The sequence below is a fragment of the Mastigoproctus giganteus genome, chromosome 7 (genome assembly GCF_048544385.1).
Source record: "Mastigoproctus giganteus isolate SK-2022 chromosome 7, ASM4854438v1, whole genome shotgun sequence".
Classification (NCBI taxonomy): Eukaryota; Metazoa; Arthropoda; class Arachnida; order Uropygi; family Thelyphonidae; genus Mastigoproctus; species Mastigoproctus giganteus.
Window position 1 is genome coordinate 169544625 of NC_143581.1, and position 20755 is coordinate 169565379.

Sequence of the window (20755 nt, forward strand, 5' to 3'; positions counted from 1 at the left end):
TTTTAACCCTATAGTGGCAATACTTCACTCTGCTGTCCCACTAGCATAAAAAGCAGAAGTATTTAGTGTATCCACCTTGCAACCCAGTAAACAAAGCTACCACTTTTAGGTTGGCATAGATATTCCATTTATATTCTTAGTAGCATATGTTTTGCAAAATAACTTGCAGGTTCTCATATGTTTCTTTCATGTGAACTGCATAAACCAATGATATAAATGGATACTTATTTCCATTATGAAGTAAAACTGCTTTCAAACTGACCTTGGATGAATCAATGAAAACCCTCCGCTGCTCAGAGAAGTGCTCCAGATGTAACGCTTTCATTAATTCCTGGACATTGTTAAAATAAACCAAAAGCACCATCCATGGAGTAATAGGTCATTATGTTAGATAGCCTCTTTCTATAAAAAAAAAACAAAAAACCTTGACATCCTTTTCAAGAAGATTCCACTGCTGAAGCCATGATCCTAGTAATTAAGCCTTGGTTTTGTAGATGTCCAGAGTTTTAGAGGGTTTTTTTTTGGATGATGCGGTATAAGCTTGCTTTCTTGCATCATATGCCTCTAATAATGCCAATCTCTCACCAAATCATTCAATTCTGCCTTAGTGATTAGATACGGTTTCCAGTATCAAGAGTTGAAAAGTCTGATGTACTTGTTCTGGATTCTGCTGGAGACTCCTTTCAAGTCCCTAAGTTTCTGGTGGCTTTGGCACTTGCATTATATTATCACAAGGATTGCATTATATTATCACATGGTCTTAGAGCAGAAGGTATGTTGGGATGCACTACTTTATGCTTGGATTTCCCAGAAAAATTGGTCATGCAAAAGCAACAGTGATAGAATATTGTTTATATGGTCCCAACATTCCCACCATATCACCAGAACAGCAAAAGGTATCAATTTATGGCTACCTATGAGCCAGCCTGTTAATGTCCCTGAACATGTGCTACAGGAAATTTTTGGAGCCCATACTTTACCTTAAGCTCTGACCTTACATCTGAAATAAAAGTACATAGGCTTTTCTCACAAGTTGTGACCGTGGCTTCCACTGTGATTTTAATACTGCTTTTCTGCAAATGTGGCAAAAACTATCAGGCTTATTTCTGCAAGTATGCAATGTATTTCATGTACGGTTGAGTGTGGATATAAGAGCACAATTCAGAAACTGTAATTTTTTTATTTCTAATTTAAACACATTTCACGATTTACACTTATGCATACAACATTTGTTTACAAAGAGTAATTCACTAAAACACTTGTTCAATTTGTTCACAACTTGCTCTCTGAAACACACCCTTTTTTACCCTTTTTGAAATATGAAAATGCTTGGTGGTGCAGAACCCACTCAATATATATACTGGTTAGGAAGGTTCTAGAAGGCTCACGATGTTTCTAGAGAACTCTGTTGAAAGTTCTGGAACCTTCCAGAAACATCCTGACCTTTCTTCCGCAAGTAACAATATTCTACCTTCCAGAACATTCTTGAATGCTGTAGAAAGCTCCCGAATGCTCTAGAAATCTCCCACATGTTCTAGAAAAAAATAATAAATAAATAAATAAATAGGTAAAATAGATGGAAAAGATGATTAAACCAATTACAGGTCTTAGTTTTCAGTCATCATCTATGATATTTGAAAACTAAGAGTGATGAGAACTTTTCGGCACATATCTGAGTTTTTGAACATATTTCCTAAGAGAATCTGTCAAAATTATTTTCAAGGATGAAACTGATGCCGACCGGTGTTGCCAACACCAGCAACATCCACATGATGCTACAAAATCCTGAGTAGCTCTTTCACAAATGACAAACATTATTTATATATCAGCTTCTAGTTTGCATTTAATAATCATTTGTAATGTGGTCAATAATTTATGGACACCATGTATTTAAAATACACAACTTTTAACCAACTTACCTGTGAAGAGCTTACTATATGCCTCTTATCAAGAGACCAATCAGAACACAGAACTTTACCCTGGTGCCCTTTCAATACCCGTCGAGGCTTAATGTTTAAGTTATTTATATGTTCCAGTCTTTCAGAAGCAGCTGAAACTAGAAATGTTACTGTATTAAAATCTGAAAATCACTATGATTATGAAATAGATTTTCAGAAATAGAAATGAAATCACTATGATTATCAAATAGATTTTTTAAGCATCTGTCAAACTCAGTGATTTCTGCGCATTCTCATTATGCATAAAATTTCAATAATTGGAGAGTATACTTGTACTTACTTTATACTAGAAGTTTTCAAATCATGATAATTTATACCATTATAAAAGTAGCACACTTCAACCCACTGTAACCAATTAATTTTTCTATCACAACTACATGAAACATTTAAATATACAATAGAAATAAATGTAAGTCTTAACTTCGGAGTTACTTAGTATATTATTCTAACAATAGTGCCATTTGCAAACATTTATCCTATACTGAAATGTTCTAAGCATATTATAGAAACCCATGACAGACTGGCTCCAAACCAATGTGCAACAGACAAGAGACCATTATTGTGGAGCTAATGTAATTAGGGAATGATTATGTGGTGATTTTGCATGAATTTTTTCTCTCTAAATAACCACTATTATACCACGAGTTTTTAAAGTTAGTTTATTTAGCCTTACTGGCTAAATGTACTATGCAATTAGATAATGTTTTGAGAACTTTACCAAAACTCCACATCAGACCATACTTGGCTGTACTGTTAACAGCCTCCTCTTGCTGAATGGCTGTCTCCTTCATTCAGTGTTATACCTCATTTGACTGAATGAAGGAGACTGCCAATCAGCAAAAGGAGCCTGTTAACAGTACAGCCTCGTAAAGTCTAATGATGGGTTCCAGCAAGGTCCTCAAAACGTCACTAAATTATATTAAAAAAAAATTTCTTGTTTATACTCCAGCACGACCACCAGGTCAGTGGAGTTTACAATAAATCAGCAATACAAACATTTATCATATTCAGCTGTCACAGGCTTGAACCCTGGTCCACTCAAAGAGCACGTGCTAGTGCAATCTCACTTCTGACCACTCGGCTACATCAATACATATAGTCAATAAGACTAAATAAACTAACTCTAAAAAACAGAAATATTATCAACATTATTCAAGGAGGCCAAGCTTAATCTGCACTAGCAAAAAAAAATTTTTTTTTTAAATTACCCATTTCATTTGCTCATTCTGCGAATAATTCTGTCCAAACTTTCTTTATTCAATCTACCCACTTTCTCAAAACTAATGGTAAACTATTCCAACAGTCAATTACTCTTCGATTGCAAATTACTGTACATCTATTCTGCAACCATCTTTTTTCAATTTGTGTGTGTGTGTGTCAACTTAGAAAAAGTAAAGATACCACCAGCATTTAGTTCACTTAATCCCTTAAAAGATGCACTTCAATTAGATCACCATGCATATGCTGTTTCCAGAGACTGCAATTTACAGAACCACAGTCATTCTTGGTAAGAATATCCTTTTGTGCCACTAACTAACCTTGTCACTCTTAGCATTAGCAGCAGCATATGATGCAAGAAAGCAAGCTTATATAGCATGCTCAAACCATTCAAGGCCTTATACACCTCAATCAGATCACCTCGCAAGTGCCTAGTCTCCAGACGCTGCAATTCGCAAACCATAAGCCTTTCTTGGTAAGAGGATCCCTTCATTTCCCTCAACCAATCTTAATGCCCTTCTCTGTACTCGTTCTAGCAACTCTACATCCTTTCTAAAACAAGGCCTCCAGACCTGTACACCTGTACTAAGGCATGGCCTGACCATCACCTTATACAAAGGGATAATCACCTCCTTATCCCTACTAGCAAAATCCCTGTATATCATTGACAATACTCCATTACCTTCTCTGGCAGCCTGTCTGCACAACTCAGCAAACTTCATATCTGACTGTAAAATTACCCCCAGGTCTTTTTCATTTTCTACCACCCTGAGCGTAGTACCACACAGTTGGTAAGTTTCTCTCCGGCTACTTTTACCATTGATTACCACTCATCTTCTCCCACTTAACCACCCTTTTATCCAGTGTAGCAACTTGCCCTTAATGCCATAATACTCCAATTCATATAGTAGCCTTCCATGTGCAATAGTATCAAAAGCTTCATGAAATCCTATGATATCAAAATTATTTTTTACATCCAGTTCCTTTGTGACCATATCATTGTATCCAATCAAACTGATCAGACAAGACTTCCCCTTAACAAACCCATGCTATGTCTGAATTATTCAAGTTCCTGTATTATCACTAACAGAACCCCATGGACTGCTCTACAAGCCTATTTGCACTGCTCAAAGAATGTCGTATCTTGACTATAAGCAAAGGCTTGCAAGAGTAGTTGCATAAATAGCAGGTGCACAACGTCCTACGTTTTGGTTGAGGGCTTTCAATCATGTGAATATCTGCTGTACTGGGTGAGAAATGTGTCCACAACCTGCAAAAAAATGTGTATGGGGGGGGGGGGTCCTATTCAGGGTACTGTACTAAGTGAAATCAGTGTGTCAGAAAGATAAGAGACTGTCCAATAGGTGTCACCATCTAAATTGTAACCTGAATTTGTATATTAAAAAAAAAAAAATGTTCCCCATTCTGCAAATTAAGTCGCATAAATGTGCTGAATGCTAGATCACCTGTGTAAACTATGTGGCGACTGAATGCATGTTTGAGATTAGTATTATGAAAAATAGTGACTGTCTAGGTAGTTGTTTATATTTAGGTGACACCTGCTTCCTGTCTCTGTATGTAAATGAATGTAAAAAGGAAAATGTGTGAGTGCAAGTTGTGTTGTGCTATTTTTCAGTCTGCCCCTAAATAGGTCAAAAAAAAAAAAAAAACCCAATCAGACCACAGTGGTGGCAACCTACTAGAAAACCCCTACCTTCATGCCTCCCCTCCTTTGAAGCATGGCATAGCACCTGCTGACACCAGCTGCAGCTAGTCTGGCAGGTGTCGAATTTCAAACAGATAAGTGCTGTCCGTTCACAGCATATCTCCTCTCCCACATAGGGCACTCTGGCTTCATTACCTATTTCCTTTCCCCATCTAACCTAACCCAAACACTTTGACTGGTGGACTCCTTCCACAGGGGCACCCCTCTAACACCTTTAACCTCCTATTTCTAGGTAGAAAGTGTTCCTATCATCCACCTCATCTATCTTCACCCCTTTTCTCCAACACTTGAACTAATACCCTGCACTCCCTTTTCAATAAAAAAGTTTCCAGTATTTTTTTTACTCCAGGTCCTCCCTGGAAAGCTTGCACGATGTCCAAGGTTCATCAGAGGCTTATTTACTCCCTACTAAACCTGGCTCCACAGAATGATGGACGGGCAACATAGGGTCCCACTAGGGAGGCCACAGCTAAATGACCAGAGGACCAACAAACCAAGATAACCAAACATTATGCAGACTACAATAAAACTTTCACCATCTCTGGCCTTTACAGTGTTTGTACTGCATCACAGAGTATACTACACAGAGTTGGGGTGCCCCCAGTGCCACTTGACAAACAACACTATACACTGCCCTTTCTGTACAACAGAGTTGGAAGAAAATCCTAGGGCTGCAAGACCTGTAATCCTATATCTTTTCTGTACACACTGTACTCCCCATATTCAAATTCTGCACTCTTTTATGTCTGAGTGACACTATGTCTCTGGTATCTGCCCAGTGTCTGCATTTGATGACTTAATCAGTACTTAAAATTCAACTGATTTATTTATGGAATGAAATTCAGAGTGAAGTGACTCAAGGCTCTCGTCATGAACTCCCTCCTATTGAATCTGAGCAAAATTCCACAGTTTCAAATTCAGTCCTAACTCATTACTTTTTTCCCACCTTTTTCACCTCATACATTTTAAGTAATGCCTTTAATTGCCCATACTTAACTTTCCACTGCTTATGTGATAGCTAACACATACCACTTTTTAAATTTCTATTTTATTTTTTTAATTTAAAAATAAAATCAAATCCTGCTATGTAGCTTTCCACAACAGTATCTTCTAAATCAGCAGATCTCAAACTACTGAGATTTATGGACCCCTTCAAAAAAGTTTGCAGACCCCTACCTACATATATATATATATGTTTGTGTGTATATATATCAGTGTTCTCCTCAGATAATTTTGCCAGCCGGGTGGCATTACGAAGTAGCCAGGTGGGGAAATGTAATACTGTACTTCGCAATATTATAAAATTTTCTGTTATTTATAAATGTGACTTAAGCGATACAGAGCAAAAATTAATTGCATAATTTAACATTATATGCTCCTGTCACATTGACCTCAATCGCATAGTATGTTCAAATTAATACTGATCAAGATCAGTGAGCAGTACCATACAGTACCGCGATAATCGTATCGAAAATAAGTAATGTTCTATAATGAAATTTGTTATGATTCTATCAGTATATTTTTTAAGAAAATAAACACATATTACTTGATACCTTCTGAATGTTTCATGGAGCCTCTGGAACTGGTCTATGGACTCCAGTTTGGGAAACGCTGCTCTAAATGATTCATTATTTTCTATTTTTGTTTCAATATACTTTGAATTGTGAGAAATCAGTCTGTTTTGCATTTATGCATACTCATAAATCTGCATACTATGCTCAGTCTGTGAGGCACAATCAAGACCTGTCTAACCATGATGTAAAGAAATGGTTTCAGCAGGGAAAAAAGTGTACAAAATTACAGAAATTTCAAAATTATAAAATTACAAAAAGAGAGAGGAGACAGGCATAATGTCAGCAAGTTTTACCTTTCAAGCATCGTTGCCAGAATTAACTCTCCAGCTGATAAGTACGCTGCTGCAGAAGTTGAGAGCTGTGGAGATTTCAAAGGGTTTTTTCCAACACATCACAAAATTTCTCTGCAGCTGCAGAATCGCATACTTGAACCTATTAAACCACCCATTGCTTGCCACAAACTTGGCTTAGGGTTTGCTGTACTTATCCTTAATATCTTCATAAATACTTCTTGCTTTTCCTTGAATGGTCATTAGACTCAGGGGCACTCGCTTCTGAATCTGATTTTCCATCCATATTATTAATAGCTTTTCCATCTTCGATATAGCACCTGAATGCTGTTTTGTGATCATTGTTAACCTTAAATGAGTTGATCCTTTAACATGTTCTTTTATATGCACACTGTCCCTACGTATTCACTGTTGAACCAGCGAGACCTAATTCAGTGCAATAGATGACAAATGTTGTCCTGCTTTGTACTTCTTAATTAATCATCTTCATTTCTAAATCAATTTTGCTTCATTTCCTAGCACTGCCAGCACTTGCACTTTCCGTTGGTTCCTTTCCCTTCACCATTGTAATAAGTAAATAGGAATGAAGAGAAGATTCTGAAAATTTAGTATTTATGTTTTTTATATGATTGAAGATTTCAGTGAAAGGGAACTCATTTCACCATAATACCATAATGTAAAAATCCACAGAATTCCAGTTATCGGTATTATCGTAAATGCAATAAGATCGAGTTTACTACCCATTTATAACAGATTGCGCTAACAGAAAAGCCCAATAAACCAGAAAGTGCAAATTGTTTTTGTTTTATGGTAGTGACCTCCAGAAATGTGTTTTAGAAAAATATCACAAAGGCGTTCAAAACTGATTCTTATAACGGAACATATTATAACAATGAAAGCGTAGTGCAATTTCCATTATAAAAATGACCTTTTAGAGAGATATAGCATAAATTTCGACTTCCCAGGTCATGGAACGAATGGCCAAAAAAAAAACAATGTGCTACTGGGTTCACATTACGATATTTTCACGATACCTTCATTTATTCTTACAGAATGCAAAATATGTTTCCATGATTTTTTTTAAGTTTTCACCGACTGGCAAAAATGTATGTAAATCCGAATTTCTGTAAGTCAAGTATTACATAAGCTGGGGAGTGCCTGTACTCAGCTAAGACTTGAGAATGTTCAACTTATCCATGGTTTTTCCTAAGTTGCTAATATATTTTTAAACTGCAAAAAATTGCTGAACAGGTAAATCTGCTCTACATTTAAAAATCTGAGAAACCACACGATAACTGCTTCAAAATTACTGTCTTCTTGTCAACTAGAGGATGGCCTGTAGTAGCAACTATATGCCGAACTGTGAATTATGTATTTTGTCTAAGTAAATAGCTAGGCAGCATATGGAAATAAAACCTATTTAAACAGATAACCACTAAGTGTGCCTTTTGCCCAAGAACTCTACTGAATTTGCCCTATGCAGAGCGATACTACAGAAATTTGTACCCTTTACTGTTTGATTTTTGATCACAAAGATCATTCTGCTCCAACTGAAAACCAAGCCTGAAGACAAACTATTAGCAATAGCAACCTAGACAAATGGGAATAATGATATTTGTCTCTAAGTTCAACAGAAGCCCAAGCATTGCTGCTCACTACTCAGCTGCAACTTTCAGTAGGAGCAAAATGATCCCCATGATCAAAAATCAAACCAGTAAAGCATACAACTTTAATTTGATTTCAACTACTGAGCTGAAATATCTTCCTGCAGTCCTACAGTATTGTAATTTTCACATTATAGACCTAGACTTAAGTAAAGTTTTTGATGCCTTCCCTCATGAAAGGTTATAATATAAACTGCAAAAAAACTGTGATTTTGATAAAATACAATGACAGATTGTAAGCTGGAAAAAAGAAAACAAGAGGATTAACATAAATATACAGGGCAGATCAGTATAATAAGTGGTGTCCCTTGTGAATCAATGTGTTCAATACTTTTTCTTTATCCATAGAAAGCTGTCAAAGTTTGTTAATAATTTGAAGGCAAGAAGGGTATAGTTGACATTTGATAAGGGTCATACTGCTTCATAAACACTTGGAACAGCTGCATATATGAAGTTTAATACTTCAAAATGTAAGATTTCATTTGGGGAAAAGAAATCTTGGAATTACATATAAGCCAGGACCTGAAAGTAGTTCAGGAGGAAAAAGGTTTCGGGGATTACAATTCAATCAGACAAATTTTTATGCAACGTAAATAGGCTTTTAGAAAGGTACATGGTGTCCTGCCTTTGATTTACAGGACTCCTGATAGTTGGGAAGAATATTACCCTCTATACAAGGTGATGGTTAGACCACATTTGAAATACTGTATTCAGGTTTAAAGACCATCTAAAAAAAGACAGAGGTCTTCTAGAGAGGATTCAAAGAAGGATGACAAATTAGTCAAGTTTGACAACTAGACATCTTGTTGGGGAGGGGGAAGATCTGCTTGAGGTGTACAAGGCACTAAAGGGATTGAAAGGGGATAAAATTAATGAAAAAAGTCTGTCCTCATAGGGAGATAAGAATCGGGAATCAAAAATCTCAAGTAATAGGAGGTATGTATAGAATAAGTTTCCTCCCAGTGTGGTAAAGGCAAAGAGCCCAGCTATTTATGCAGAAGGCTGGCATACCTGATGGTCAAATTGTTAATTAAAGGCACACCAAATTCAAAGAATCTGTATAAAAAAAAATTCTGAATTTAATTACAGTTGAGTTTATGTTTTTTTTTTTTTTTTATTGGAAAAAAACCTACATCAGTAAAGGAATAGGTCAAAAACAAGTCAGTGTGATAAATCCAGAAAGTTGGCTATTAAGTACAGTATTAGTAGCGGCAAAGAATGTAAAGCAAGCTTATAAAAAAAAAAAACTGCCTCCCATATCACCTGTCCAACCTATCTAATAGTATATCTAGTTCTTTCTTGTATTTATTCAAACTACCCACCTATACAACACCAAACGTAAGTTTGTTCCAATTAAACTACCCACTGGCTGAAGACATATTTCCACACATCTATCCTGCAACCATCCTTCCTCAACTTGTATTTATGAAAGGGTATAAAATTAATGAAAAAAGTCAGGATACCATCAACAGTGAGCTTACTTTAAATGACTATCGTTTTGCACATCTCCTCAAGTGGCTAGTCTCCAGATGCTGAAATTTTCAGAACTGAAGCCTTTCTTGGTAAAAGCACCCTTTTTCTCCCTCATTAATCTCATTGCTCTTCTCTGAACCTGTTCCAACAGATCCACATCCTTCCTAAAATGAGTCAGTTGCCAAAGCTAGTTTAAAAGAAATATCCAGTCATAAATGACTGGATATTTCTTTTAATTGTGAAAATATCCAGTCATAAATGACTGGATATTTTCACAATTAAAAAATCAATAAAACCTTACAACAGTACTAGGTGCACATATTTGGTTATGCTGAAGTTGGGGCAAGTTCAAACTTGAAATGACATTTTAATATTACCTTTTTCTTTTTTCCAAAAATTTAAATGTATATTTGAGACAACACAATAAGAGTTTCCTTATATTCCACTCCAGTCATTATGCTAATTGTCATGTATTTATAGAATGCCCAGGATTATATTCAGAACAGCTATGGCTATGGTCCTGAACAAATATAGATGTAGCTACATACAATGCTACAAAAACACATGGCCAATTTTTAACTGTTTCAGAAGGGTGTCAGCTACAATAAAGCAGGTACACAGAAACTGCGAACTCCTCTGGTTTGTTGGTGGAATATAAATGGAAATTTTTAATAAAAGCATTATTTCCTTGAGGTTGTCACATATTCTCTCAGGTATGCCAAGTTGGGCTTCCTACATGGGAGTCTAAAATGCTGATAGAACAGATAATCAGGTGACACTCAACTCAATTTCAGCAAAGTTGGTCTATGACAGCCAGATCCTCTGCTTGCACCTTCACAATGGTGGGACTGTTAGTAACCCTAGGTATAACCCCCATGTGCAAGTCCTGAAATACAGCACCTAGCATACTGGAGGTGACCACCTCTAGGAGGCTTGCGGACCAGCTAGTGTATAATCTCGCTGCATCTACTCTGACAGATAGTGACTGAGTCTGAGTAGGGTGCATGGGGGGGAAGCACTGTCGAGGCCATGTTTATGTCAAGGAGTTGGATATATTCTTGCCATGGGTATGCCATATCCAAAAATTTTGTTACTTCATACAACATGTCCTCCCCACCTTTTTTTACTTCTGAATACATCATAATTGTCACTCATAAAACACTCTTAGCTGCAAAAAAATCTAATGTCCCAAATGTCCTTATTCATTTCAAATATACATAGTCTCAGTTCCAATCTCAATGATGTGCATTTCCACTTACAGTCTGCCAAACCCTATGTACTCTTTCTGACAGAATCTCAATTATCAGTTGATTCAACCACTGCCCATCTCAGTTGTCCCAATTATTCGTTGTATGATTCCTTTCACTAAAAAGGTAGTACTGGTGCATATGTCCACTCTGATATTCCCTGTCAGAGACACTGTAATTTGGAATCTCCTCTTTTCAATCTTCTCTCGCTTAAAATCTCTCTACCACATTCTGTCAAATTCATCTGTTACCTCTATTGTTCACCCAACTCCATTAATCATTTGGAACTCTGACTTTTTCCAGTCCAACTTTCCCTAACAGTGAGGTAATTTTTCTTGGAGATTTTAATGTTCACAACTTCGGCCAGCTTCCGTTTTCTAGTTGCATGAACCCAGCAGGTTGAGATGATGAGGCTTTTGCAATTACTAATGCCTCAGATTGTTCATTTACCTACCAGAATACCAGACTGTAAGATGTAAAATCTTACAAATATAATATTTTGTGGAAGAGGGAGATTTATTTAAAGTAAAACTTATAATAAAGCAATATGGGGGAGCGGAACATTACAAGTTAAGAATATTACTAAAATCACTGGCAAGGATTAAATTAAACAAGTTAACATAAACGTTAACTTGTTTATGACCTTCATAAACAAGTTAACGTTTATGAAGGTCAGCATTAAGCTTGACAAAGGCTAATGACAAAGGCTAAAGGCTAATGACAAAGGACAAAGCCTTCATAAACAAGTTAACGTTTATGAAGGTCAGCGTTAAGCTTGACAAAGGCAAGGAAGGGGTGTACTTCGGTTCCCAGCGCACAGGAGCATCCAAAACAATGGAAACTGGTTGCAACTGTTATGAGTAAAAGGTGTCAACTCTGGTAAACAATAGCGCGGTGGACCATGTGCTGTCAGGACATTTCTTTAATCGGTTACACCTGGACAGTAAAATACGGAACAATGCTGGGAATTAGATGGAAGTCTGGCTCTGGCCGACAGTGATGGCAAGTTTTATAGATCGTGGGAAATTAGTCTGCTACAGTATAACTATAAGCCGCTGACTTCAAAGGTACTGACAGCCTGAGAAATTTTTACAAATTTCTTAAAATAAGAAGTTAGATCGGGCAATAAGGAAACAGCGTGAGAAAGATAAAAATTAGCGAATAAGAGAGAGAAAGTTGATAAAATGAGTAGATTGGTTAAACAGAAAGCTAGGGCGTATTTGACATATGTAGGCGGTACAGAAAAGGAGATGAACAAAAAGTGAGTGAACGGGCAGAAAAGAGTCACAGAGTTGAGTTTTATGTGTGTGTTTATGGAAATGAGTTAGAAGACACAGAGTTGAGAATTTGGGAGTGTTTTGCGAAGATGAGTTAGTGACAGATCCCCAAGTTGAGTTATGTGGGTGTTTAGGAAAATGGGTTAGTGCAATTCTAAGTTGAGTTTTTTTTTTGTTGGTGCTAGGGAAAATGAAATAGTCAGCGGACACAGCAATCGAGATAAGTAAAATGAGTTAGTAACATGGGCAGTTGAGGGTTCTGTTGTGGTAGGAAATATGTGTCAGTTAACAGTTGAGTGTTTGGTCGTGGTGGGAAAAGAAACGGATAGCGCCCTGGGAAGTTTTCTTCTTGAAAGAGTTTTTAATAGGTGGAGCGGAACAACGAGGGTAGCACCCTATGAGTTTTTCCTTGTGATAAGTTTTAATAAAGTGGAGAGGAGGAGTTAGTGTGAGATGCCCTATGAGTTTTCCTTGTGACAGGTTTTAATAAGGTGGAGAGAAAGGGAGCGAAATCCGCAGAATCAGTAGCTGGAGCGAAAATGCGAAATTAGTAGCTCTAGGAGAAGGAAGGAAGCAACGAATGGAAAAGATAGGAGTAGCTCGATTAAGGTTGAGAAAGAACGCCAGTCCCATGCAGTAAAGAGTTCCTAAAAACTACCTGTAGCAAATTCAGGTGTAGCTGATGAAGGAGATCCTCAGTGAGCCAAAAATGAAAGTTTGAAACTGCCCCGGAAAGCGAAAGAAAGAAAAAAGATAATAGTAAGTACTGTAAGTTAACAAAGACTGTTAGTAAAACAGTACAGTGATTAATTAATGAAAAACAGAGATAGTACTACACGTAAATGGATAAATAAATTATCTCTTAAGTAAATTATATATATACTAACAGAGTTAATTAATTCAAAAAGGGTTATTGTAAAATGCAAGAGAAACGAAAGATAAGTAATAGATTAAATTGTTATTCAAATGATTATAATATGTTAGAAGGATAATAAAGTTTATAGTGAGAATCTTGGAATGATCTAAAGATAGATAATTGAATATAGCAAATTTTATAGAGAATATTTGAATGTTCTAAGGATAGATAATTGAATATAGTGTTTGTATTGATGAAGAATTGATGATCTAACTGAAAGACTAATAACAAATAGAGACTTTAGGAAAGTTAAGATTAGTCTTCAGTGCATTGTAACATAATGATGAAACACAGATTATAATGATGAAAATAGCATATTGATTGTTAATATAAGAATAATATATGCAAGGTATCCTTGACTTAACCTTGTATGCATATTACATGTTTTTTATTCAATTGTATATTATGTTGTATATATATATATATATATAAATAAACTTTGTTGTTTGTTAATTTGTGAGTTATTCCTGAACACACAGCCTTTCCGAAGGGAATTATAATTAATCAAGAAGTTCCCTCGAATCTGGAATTCTCCTAGGAAGTAAAGTCAGATGCGTAAGTGGGGGAAATAAGAATAAAGTGGACAAACACATAATAGGAAACAAAACGAAACGAAATAAAAATAAGAACAAACAATAAACCAAATAACTAAATATATAAAATATCTTTTTTTTTATTCCACCCCCCACAAGACAATCTTAACCATGCAACCAACACACTTGGATCTTTTTCACACAAACAACTCTTCAAAGTACACACAGTTGAAGTGAGTGGTCCTCTAGGCACCTCAGATCACAACTTGGTGATGGTCTCTTCTCCAATGGACCCTTTCTGTTGAGGCCATTGTCAACTTCTTGTTGTGTTTTAATGAAAACTAGGGGTTTTCATTTAAAAAAAAAAAAATTTCACCAAGAGGTGAGTACAGCAGTAATATTCCATAAAAATTCCAGTATTATCCATCTGCACGCAGCTATTTCGAATATATTTCAACTCCGATTCGATTCTTTCATCCCCCTTCCAATGAAAAGTTATTCATAACTGAATATACTATTAGAATACACCATCTTCATCACCATCCTTTCCCATGACATGAGAAATGTGTACAACAAAGTTCCTGTTGTATATGTGTTCACCTGCTATATACAAAATTAGGGCCTTTGCCAAACTATGCACAATGTTTCAAAACCCTCGTATACTTTTGCTCTAAAATCTATTCAAGTTTTATATTACATATCATGTAAATGAGTACGAAACTTAAATGTCACAATGCTTTATGCACTGACTGGATTTAATTTATACTTACGCTCAACATCATTTAATTTCTTCCTTTCTTCTTCTAATCTTGCCTTCAGTTCTTCAACCTCCCGATTTAAAACCTCGTAGGAATCAACAGGATTATCAATTTTTAGCCCTCCCTCAGACGCCATACTACCGCAAAGCTTATAATGTTGAACGATAGAGGGCTTCGCTAATACCAAAATAATTTTAGAACAGATTACGGAATCTGCTTGAAGTCGAAATAGACTTCAGTCGGTACTGTACAGATGTGCAAAACTGTGATTTTCATGTAACAGCTCAAAGCTCTGTAATCCGAATAACCTGTGAAAAAGATCACAAGAAGACACCTACCAACGCTCCTTGCCATAATCGTTAACAGTACTACAGTGACTATACGCACGTTAATCTATTAATCGTAATATTGATAATGCGATGTAAATGCTTATTAATTAGTATTAATATTATTATTATTTTTTTATCATCGTATCTTTTTATAACAATTTTAACATAATAATATATAAAAACTTATAAATGTATAAGTTTTTATATATTATAAATGTATAAGTATTTTATATATTAATCTAAGGGTCAGAAAACCCACGTTTTCTGACCCTTAGATTAATTTAAATGTAATAAATTCTGTAAGCTTTGCCAAAACGGAAAGAATCAAATTGTATTAAATAAATAAAATTAATGATTAGTGCATTACTCATTATTATAGAATCCTTCATAAACAAGCAGGAAACGGCATGCCATTATACAGTGCTGATTTACCATTCTAAATTGTATTTTTTTTTTTTTTTAACGTTTCACATTTCCTGAATTTGATGTTAATTAAATTATAATTGTAGAAATAAAGAAACAATTGCTCTAAGATCCTATCTAATCACTCCTTCTGACATAACTGCACTGAAATGGAATTCTAAAAACTCCAAAAAGGAGTCAACCAGTTCCAAACTGTTCTGAAAAGAAACCAGTTCTAGGCCGTTTCGAAACTGCTCCAAAATAGATCAGTTCAAATTGTAAAAATTAAGCTTTACTTCTAATGCAGCATTATTTTTTGTTCTGTCAGATGTCTCAGAGTTGTAATTGTGTTCAGACATCTGAACTTATTTTTTTTATTTATTTATTTATTTTATTTTTTTTTTTTTGTGGCTGATGCTGTATAAGTGTGCTTTCTTGCATCATTTACTAATGCTAATACTGTATACAGTACATTGATATTTACCAGACCGTTCTCATGGGATAGCCATCCGGTGATATGGGTAATTGCGAAATGGAGACAATACGTTGCCACAAAAATGCACGGCACGACGCAAACTGCGTGAGCTCTTAAATAGAGTGCAATAATCAATTATATATTTAAAAAAAAAAAAAAAAAAAAAATTGCTCGCTGCTGTTCGATTTGTTTCGACGCACTTTCTCATTATGTTCATATTCTTCGTGTTTTATGGAGACAATAAATTAAAAATCTAACTAGAAAAAGAAATGTTACCGTGAACACACACATTTCTACAGACATGATACACTTATACGGAGATTTCTGTAAACATAATACACTTATACTGAGATTTCTACAGACATAATATACTTTTACTATAAGTCTGCGAGGTAGCAGAGTCGTATCGTAACTGTTCTCCCCACACTGGGTGGAAAAGGCCAGAATTCGAACCCCGTAAATGAACTCGCAAGGTCTTTTATGGGCTCGGGAGTAGATAGCAAAGTTTCCTCCCCAGAAAAACTGGGGGGTTTCGTCCAGCAAAGCAGGCAAATCGACCAAAGAACACACGCAATTTACAGACAGACAATTACAAATGGGAAGATGAAAAATTTTTCCGGTGACCCTAATAAATAGATTTTTTTTTCTTTTAGTTTCATAAACACCTTTACATGGGTGTTTATCATTCTGTGTTTCCTCCGTTTAACTTTGTATTTATTTAGAAGGCTTCTGAGTCTAATGATTACGAGATATCGATTAGGTAGGACCGGATTTATATATAAGCTAAGCAGGCTACAGTTTAAGCCCGCAAGCATGTCAAACTCGTTTTGCACGACGCTATAAGCTATTTTGAATTAGGCTGAGGGCCGCATGCCTTCAATACTTAAAAAATAAACAAAATACAATTTTTAGAATTACTGTATTTAGTATATAGATAACCTGTTTTGTATCCTATGTTAGTTTTTAAATTAAAAATACTTTACAATATTTAATAAAAAAGAAACAACAAAACCACAATTTATTATTATATAATTTTTTAGAGGACACTTGGCATCGTTTTCCACTAAGCAGATCGCCAAAATTTGGTTGAATGTCTTGAGCTGATGTAATCTTTAAGATTGATGATAGATGGTGATTGGTTAATCTTGACCCTTCTGGAGTTTTCTTATTTTTCATTGAAGTAAACAGTTGCTCGCATAAGTATGTGATCCCGAACATAGCCAGTATATTTGTAGTGAAAGATAACATTTTTGGAAATCGATCTGCGGGTAAATAAATGCAATGAAAGTGTTCGAAATGATTATTACCATGTTGTTTGCATGTTTCTTTCAGTTTTGCAACGATACCCTTAGTAATAACCGTTGGAATTCCAGACTTTTACTTAAAATTTACAGAATATACACACCAAATTAAATTGTTAGAAACGGAGTTCGATAGAAGATTTTCTTATTTCCAAAACTGTGAATTACAGTTTCTTTGTGGAAAACGATGCCAAGTGTCCTCTAAACAATTATATAATAATAAATTGTGGTTTTTGTTGTTTCTTTTTTATTAAATATTGTAAAGTATTTTTAATTTAAAATTTTAATTTAAGTGTAAAAGTCTGGAATTCCAACTTCCGTATATTTTTGCCTTAGCAAAGAGTTACATTGGATTTAAATTAATTCCATTTATAAGCTCTCATCAACAATTTCAATATCAATCTTTTAACTGATATTGAAATTTTAATTCCAAAAAAAAAGTCTCCCAAACCACCCAATCTGAGGGAAAACAAAAAACAAAATTTAGTGGTAAAAAATCTGTACATGACTTCAACTTTCCTAATTTCTAGGATATGTACAAACCACCAACAGGTATTAAAGGATCTAAATTAGATATGAACCCACTTTGCCAAAATCATGTCATTAGGGTATGTTCATCTGGCCAGATTGACCTGTATCAATCCTGCAACAGAATCTGTTATAAACCAAGTAAATCACAAGCACAACGTTACTTAAGTTTACTAAAATTAAACTTATTTTAAAATAACAAATTAACTTTATACAGAACGCATCAACTTGGTGTGACATGAAAGGAACAGATAGCGTATAAGTATCCTACACTACAAAAGCCTAATGCATATCTTTTTTTTTTTTTTTTTTTTTTTATGAAAATCCCAAACACGAAAGGTATCAAAACCTATAGTACTTAGTACCGTGCATGGGTTGAAGGAGAAGTATGGGGGGGTGGGGGATGCCGGAAACTTTGCTCTAGAGACTAAACATGGGTTTCACCACTTCAAGCCTCCAATAAGCAAATTGGTGGTATTTCACCGGTTGATGAAAGTCATCTACCACCTGAATCTATATGCACATTACAATTCGTTAAATTACAGTAGTTAATAGCGAAATAAACTAACTTATGCACATTACAATTCGTTAACTTACAGTAGTTAATAGCGAAATAAACTAACTTAATATTCACGTAGTATAAGAGTGGTCGTCATTATATAAATCTAGATTCCAAGGAAATCGAAGTTATGAGCATTAAAGTTTGTAAAGAAAATTAGCCCAGTATCTGGAGAATGATATTTGAGAAAATAAAGATTCAAGAAAAGGACATCAAAAAAGTTGTCTGTGTAGTTGTGGGAATGACAAGGAAAGTGAATATAGCACAATATAATCAGGGGATTTCCAAAAAAAGGATGTCAAAAAGAAGGTATTCAAGATCAGAAAGTCACTGATCTGTGACTTTAATCTGGAATACCAGTCTACCTATATACCCGCCAAGTGGCGGGTTCGTCCACTAGCGAGTGGGGTGACACTGTCGCGTTGCCCAGGAACCAGGTATCCCATGAATTCTGTCCTTTCAGTGTAGTTAATAGCCAAATAAACTAACTTAATATTCACGTAGTAATATAAAACACTCAATTATGTACAAGATACCTGCTTGTTATAAGACACAAAATATCTCAGACATGATAGCATGCTGAAATACAATCCATAATTTGCAAAAATTTAAAATCCTTATAAACTAACCAATAACATGGGGAACTAAAAACACACACGCACGATTCGGCCCAATTTGGCCTGTACAGTGATCTGCTTGTAACTGTATATCTACAAAACAAAAATATGTACTTATTTCACAGATACCGTCATTAGAGTTTAATTTTTCATGACTACTAGTCCAAATCGGACAAAAACATTGTCCAAGCCTGACACATAAACCTAAACTTAAAGTTTTTTCTCCAAGTCAAGTGAATTTATGCAAATTGACCATATAACATTATTGTTTACAAATATATCAAAAATTAAGCTTTAAATGAACTTAATAAAACAAATATACATCCATAAGAATACACAATTTCAATTCCTATTTTTCTGCGTTGTTTATTAGAGCAGGAAAAGCTATAAAGTTCTGAGCATCTTGTACCAATATGTGCACATTGTCTTCATTAGTCTACTGAGTTCATTGATATAATTCCACTTTTAGGCTGAAAAAAACAATAACACATGTTTACAACCTTCCATTTCCCTGGAAGAGAAGTAGGATCGGACTCAAGTCCGAAAGAACGAAGTTTATCTTTAAATACCCCATGTCCAGTCAATAGGAAGGATATGGTCATTGAAGGTTAAAACCATTTCCTGATGTCTTTGTTGATAACAAATGTAGCATTCTGTATACAGAGAACAGTCACAACATTACGACCAACCCCCAATGCAGACATCACACACGCCTAGCAAATCATAAAGAGCACATATCAAGTTCACACACCGCAAGCATATAAGGCTTGATGTTCGGCATCCGTGAACACAGTAACAGCCTCTGTCGTGGGCAAAGCGTACGACTTATCAGACTTGGAAAAAGGCGTGATATCGACTATCGGGCCAGGGGTGCCAGCATTTCCGAAACAGTGGACTTTGTGAAATGCTCACGTGCTGCAGTGGTGAAAGTGTATAAAGACTGGATGAACGGGACACTTTTAATGACGACACGATGTGCCAATTGTGGAGCCCCATGCGCCATTGATCCCAGAGGTGAAGGTCGGCTGAAATGGTTGGTCAGGACCGATCGGCGCGCATAGTTGCTCAACTGTCCATCCAAATGAAACGTGGGGCCACCAGAAAGGTCTCCAACACGACAGTGCAGAAAACCCTGTTGTGCATTGGGCTCCGGAGCAAATGCTTGGTGACAACAACCATGGTGACGGCCGTTCATCGCAAACAACGCCGTCAGTTTTCACAGCAATACCGACACTGTACCCCGGCCGAGTGGCAACGGGTGGCCTTCTCCGATGAGTCACGGTTTCTGCTCCACCAAGTGGATGGACAGTGGCGTATTAGGCATGAAACCTCAGAAAACAAACAACCGGACACGATTGTTGGTAGAAGGCAGGCTGGTGGGGGGGGGCGGCATTATGGTGTAAGGTATGTTGGTGTCTAACAGCTCCTGAGATTTCTCCCATCTCCGCGGTGGCATTATGGTATTAGGTATGTTGAGGGTCTGACGACACCTGGCATTTCTCCCATCTCTGCGTATGTTCTCTGTACAAGACAGAGATTTAAAAGTGTAGTATGTTGTGCCCATTGTTTGTCTGGCCTGTTAACCCCTAGTAAGACCCGATGTTACCAATACCAGCCACGGTAAGACCGGCTAAGTGTTACCAATATTTGTACTCTGGTGGGTCCTGCCATTTACTTTCCTGGGATTTCAGTGGCTAGGACCAAAAAAAAAAAAATCACAGTTGAAATTAGTGATACTTAACAAGTTAGTATTAATAGTATGCGACGTGGGGCTGTGCAGCAAAAGTGAGTTTTAAAAACCAAATAAGTTCGGGCAAGAATTTTGATGTTCTCTTTTAATTTTGACGTGCAGGGCTAAACGCTATGCAAGACAAAAGTTTGGGGAGGCTGAAGACTGGGGAGAAGAAATT

General features: G+C 36.0%; 1 protein-coding gene across 2 annotated transcripts in view; it reads right to left on the reverse strand.

The window, feature by feature from the left end:
• The window catches only part of Gbeta5 (guanine nucleotide-binding protein subunit beta-5), a 111146-nt gene extending 96280 nt beyond the window's left edge, over positions 1-14866 (reverse strand). Inside the window, exons 1-2 of one of the 2 annotated variants that reach the window (XM_090377181.1) lie at positions 14647-14866; positions 1920-2056 (exon numbers count right to left, since the gene is read on the reverse strand). In XM_090377181.1, coding sequence (XP_090233307.1) covers positions 1920-2056; positions 14647-14770 — 261 coding nt within the window. In that variant the 5' untranslated portion in view covers positions 14771-14866. The remainder of the gene's footprint in view (positions 1-1919; positions 2057-14646) is intronic. The other variant, XM_090377182.1, reaches the window with a different exon arrangement.
• Between the last annotated feature and the right edge of the window lie 5889 nt (positions 14867-20755).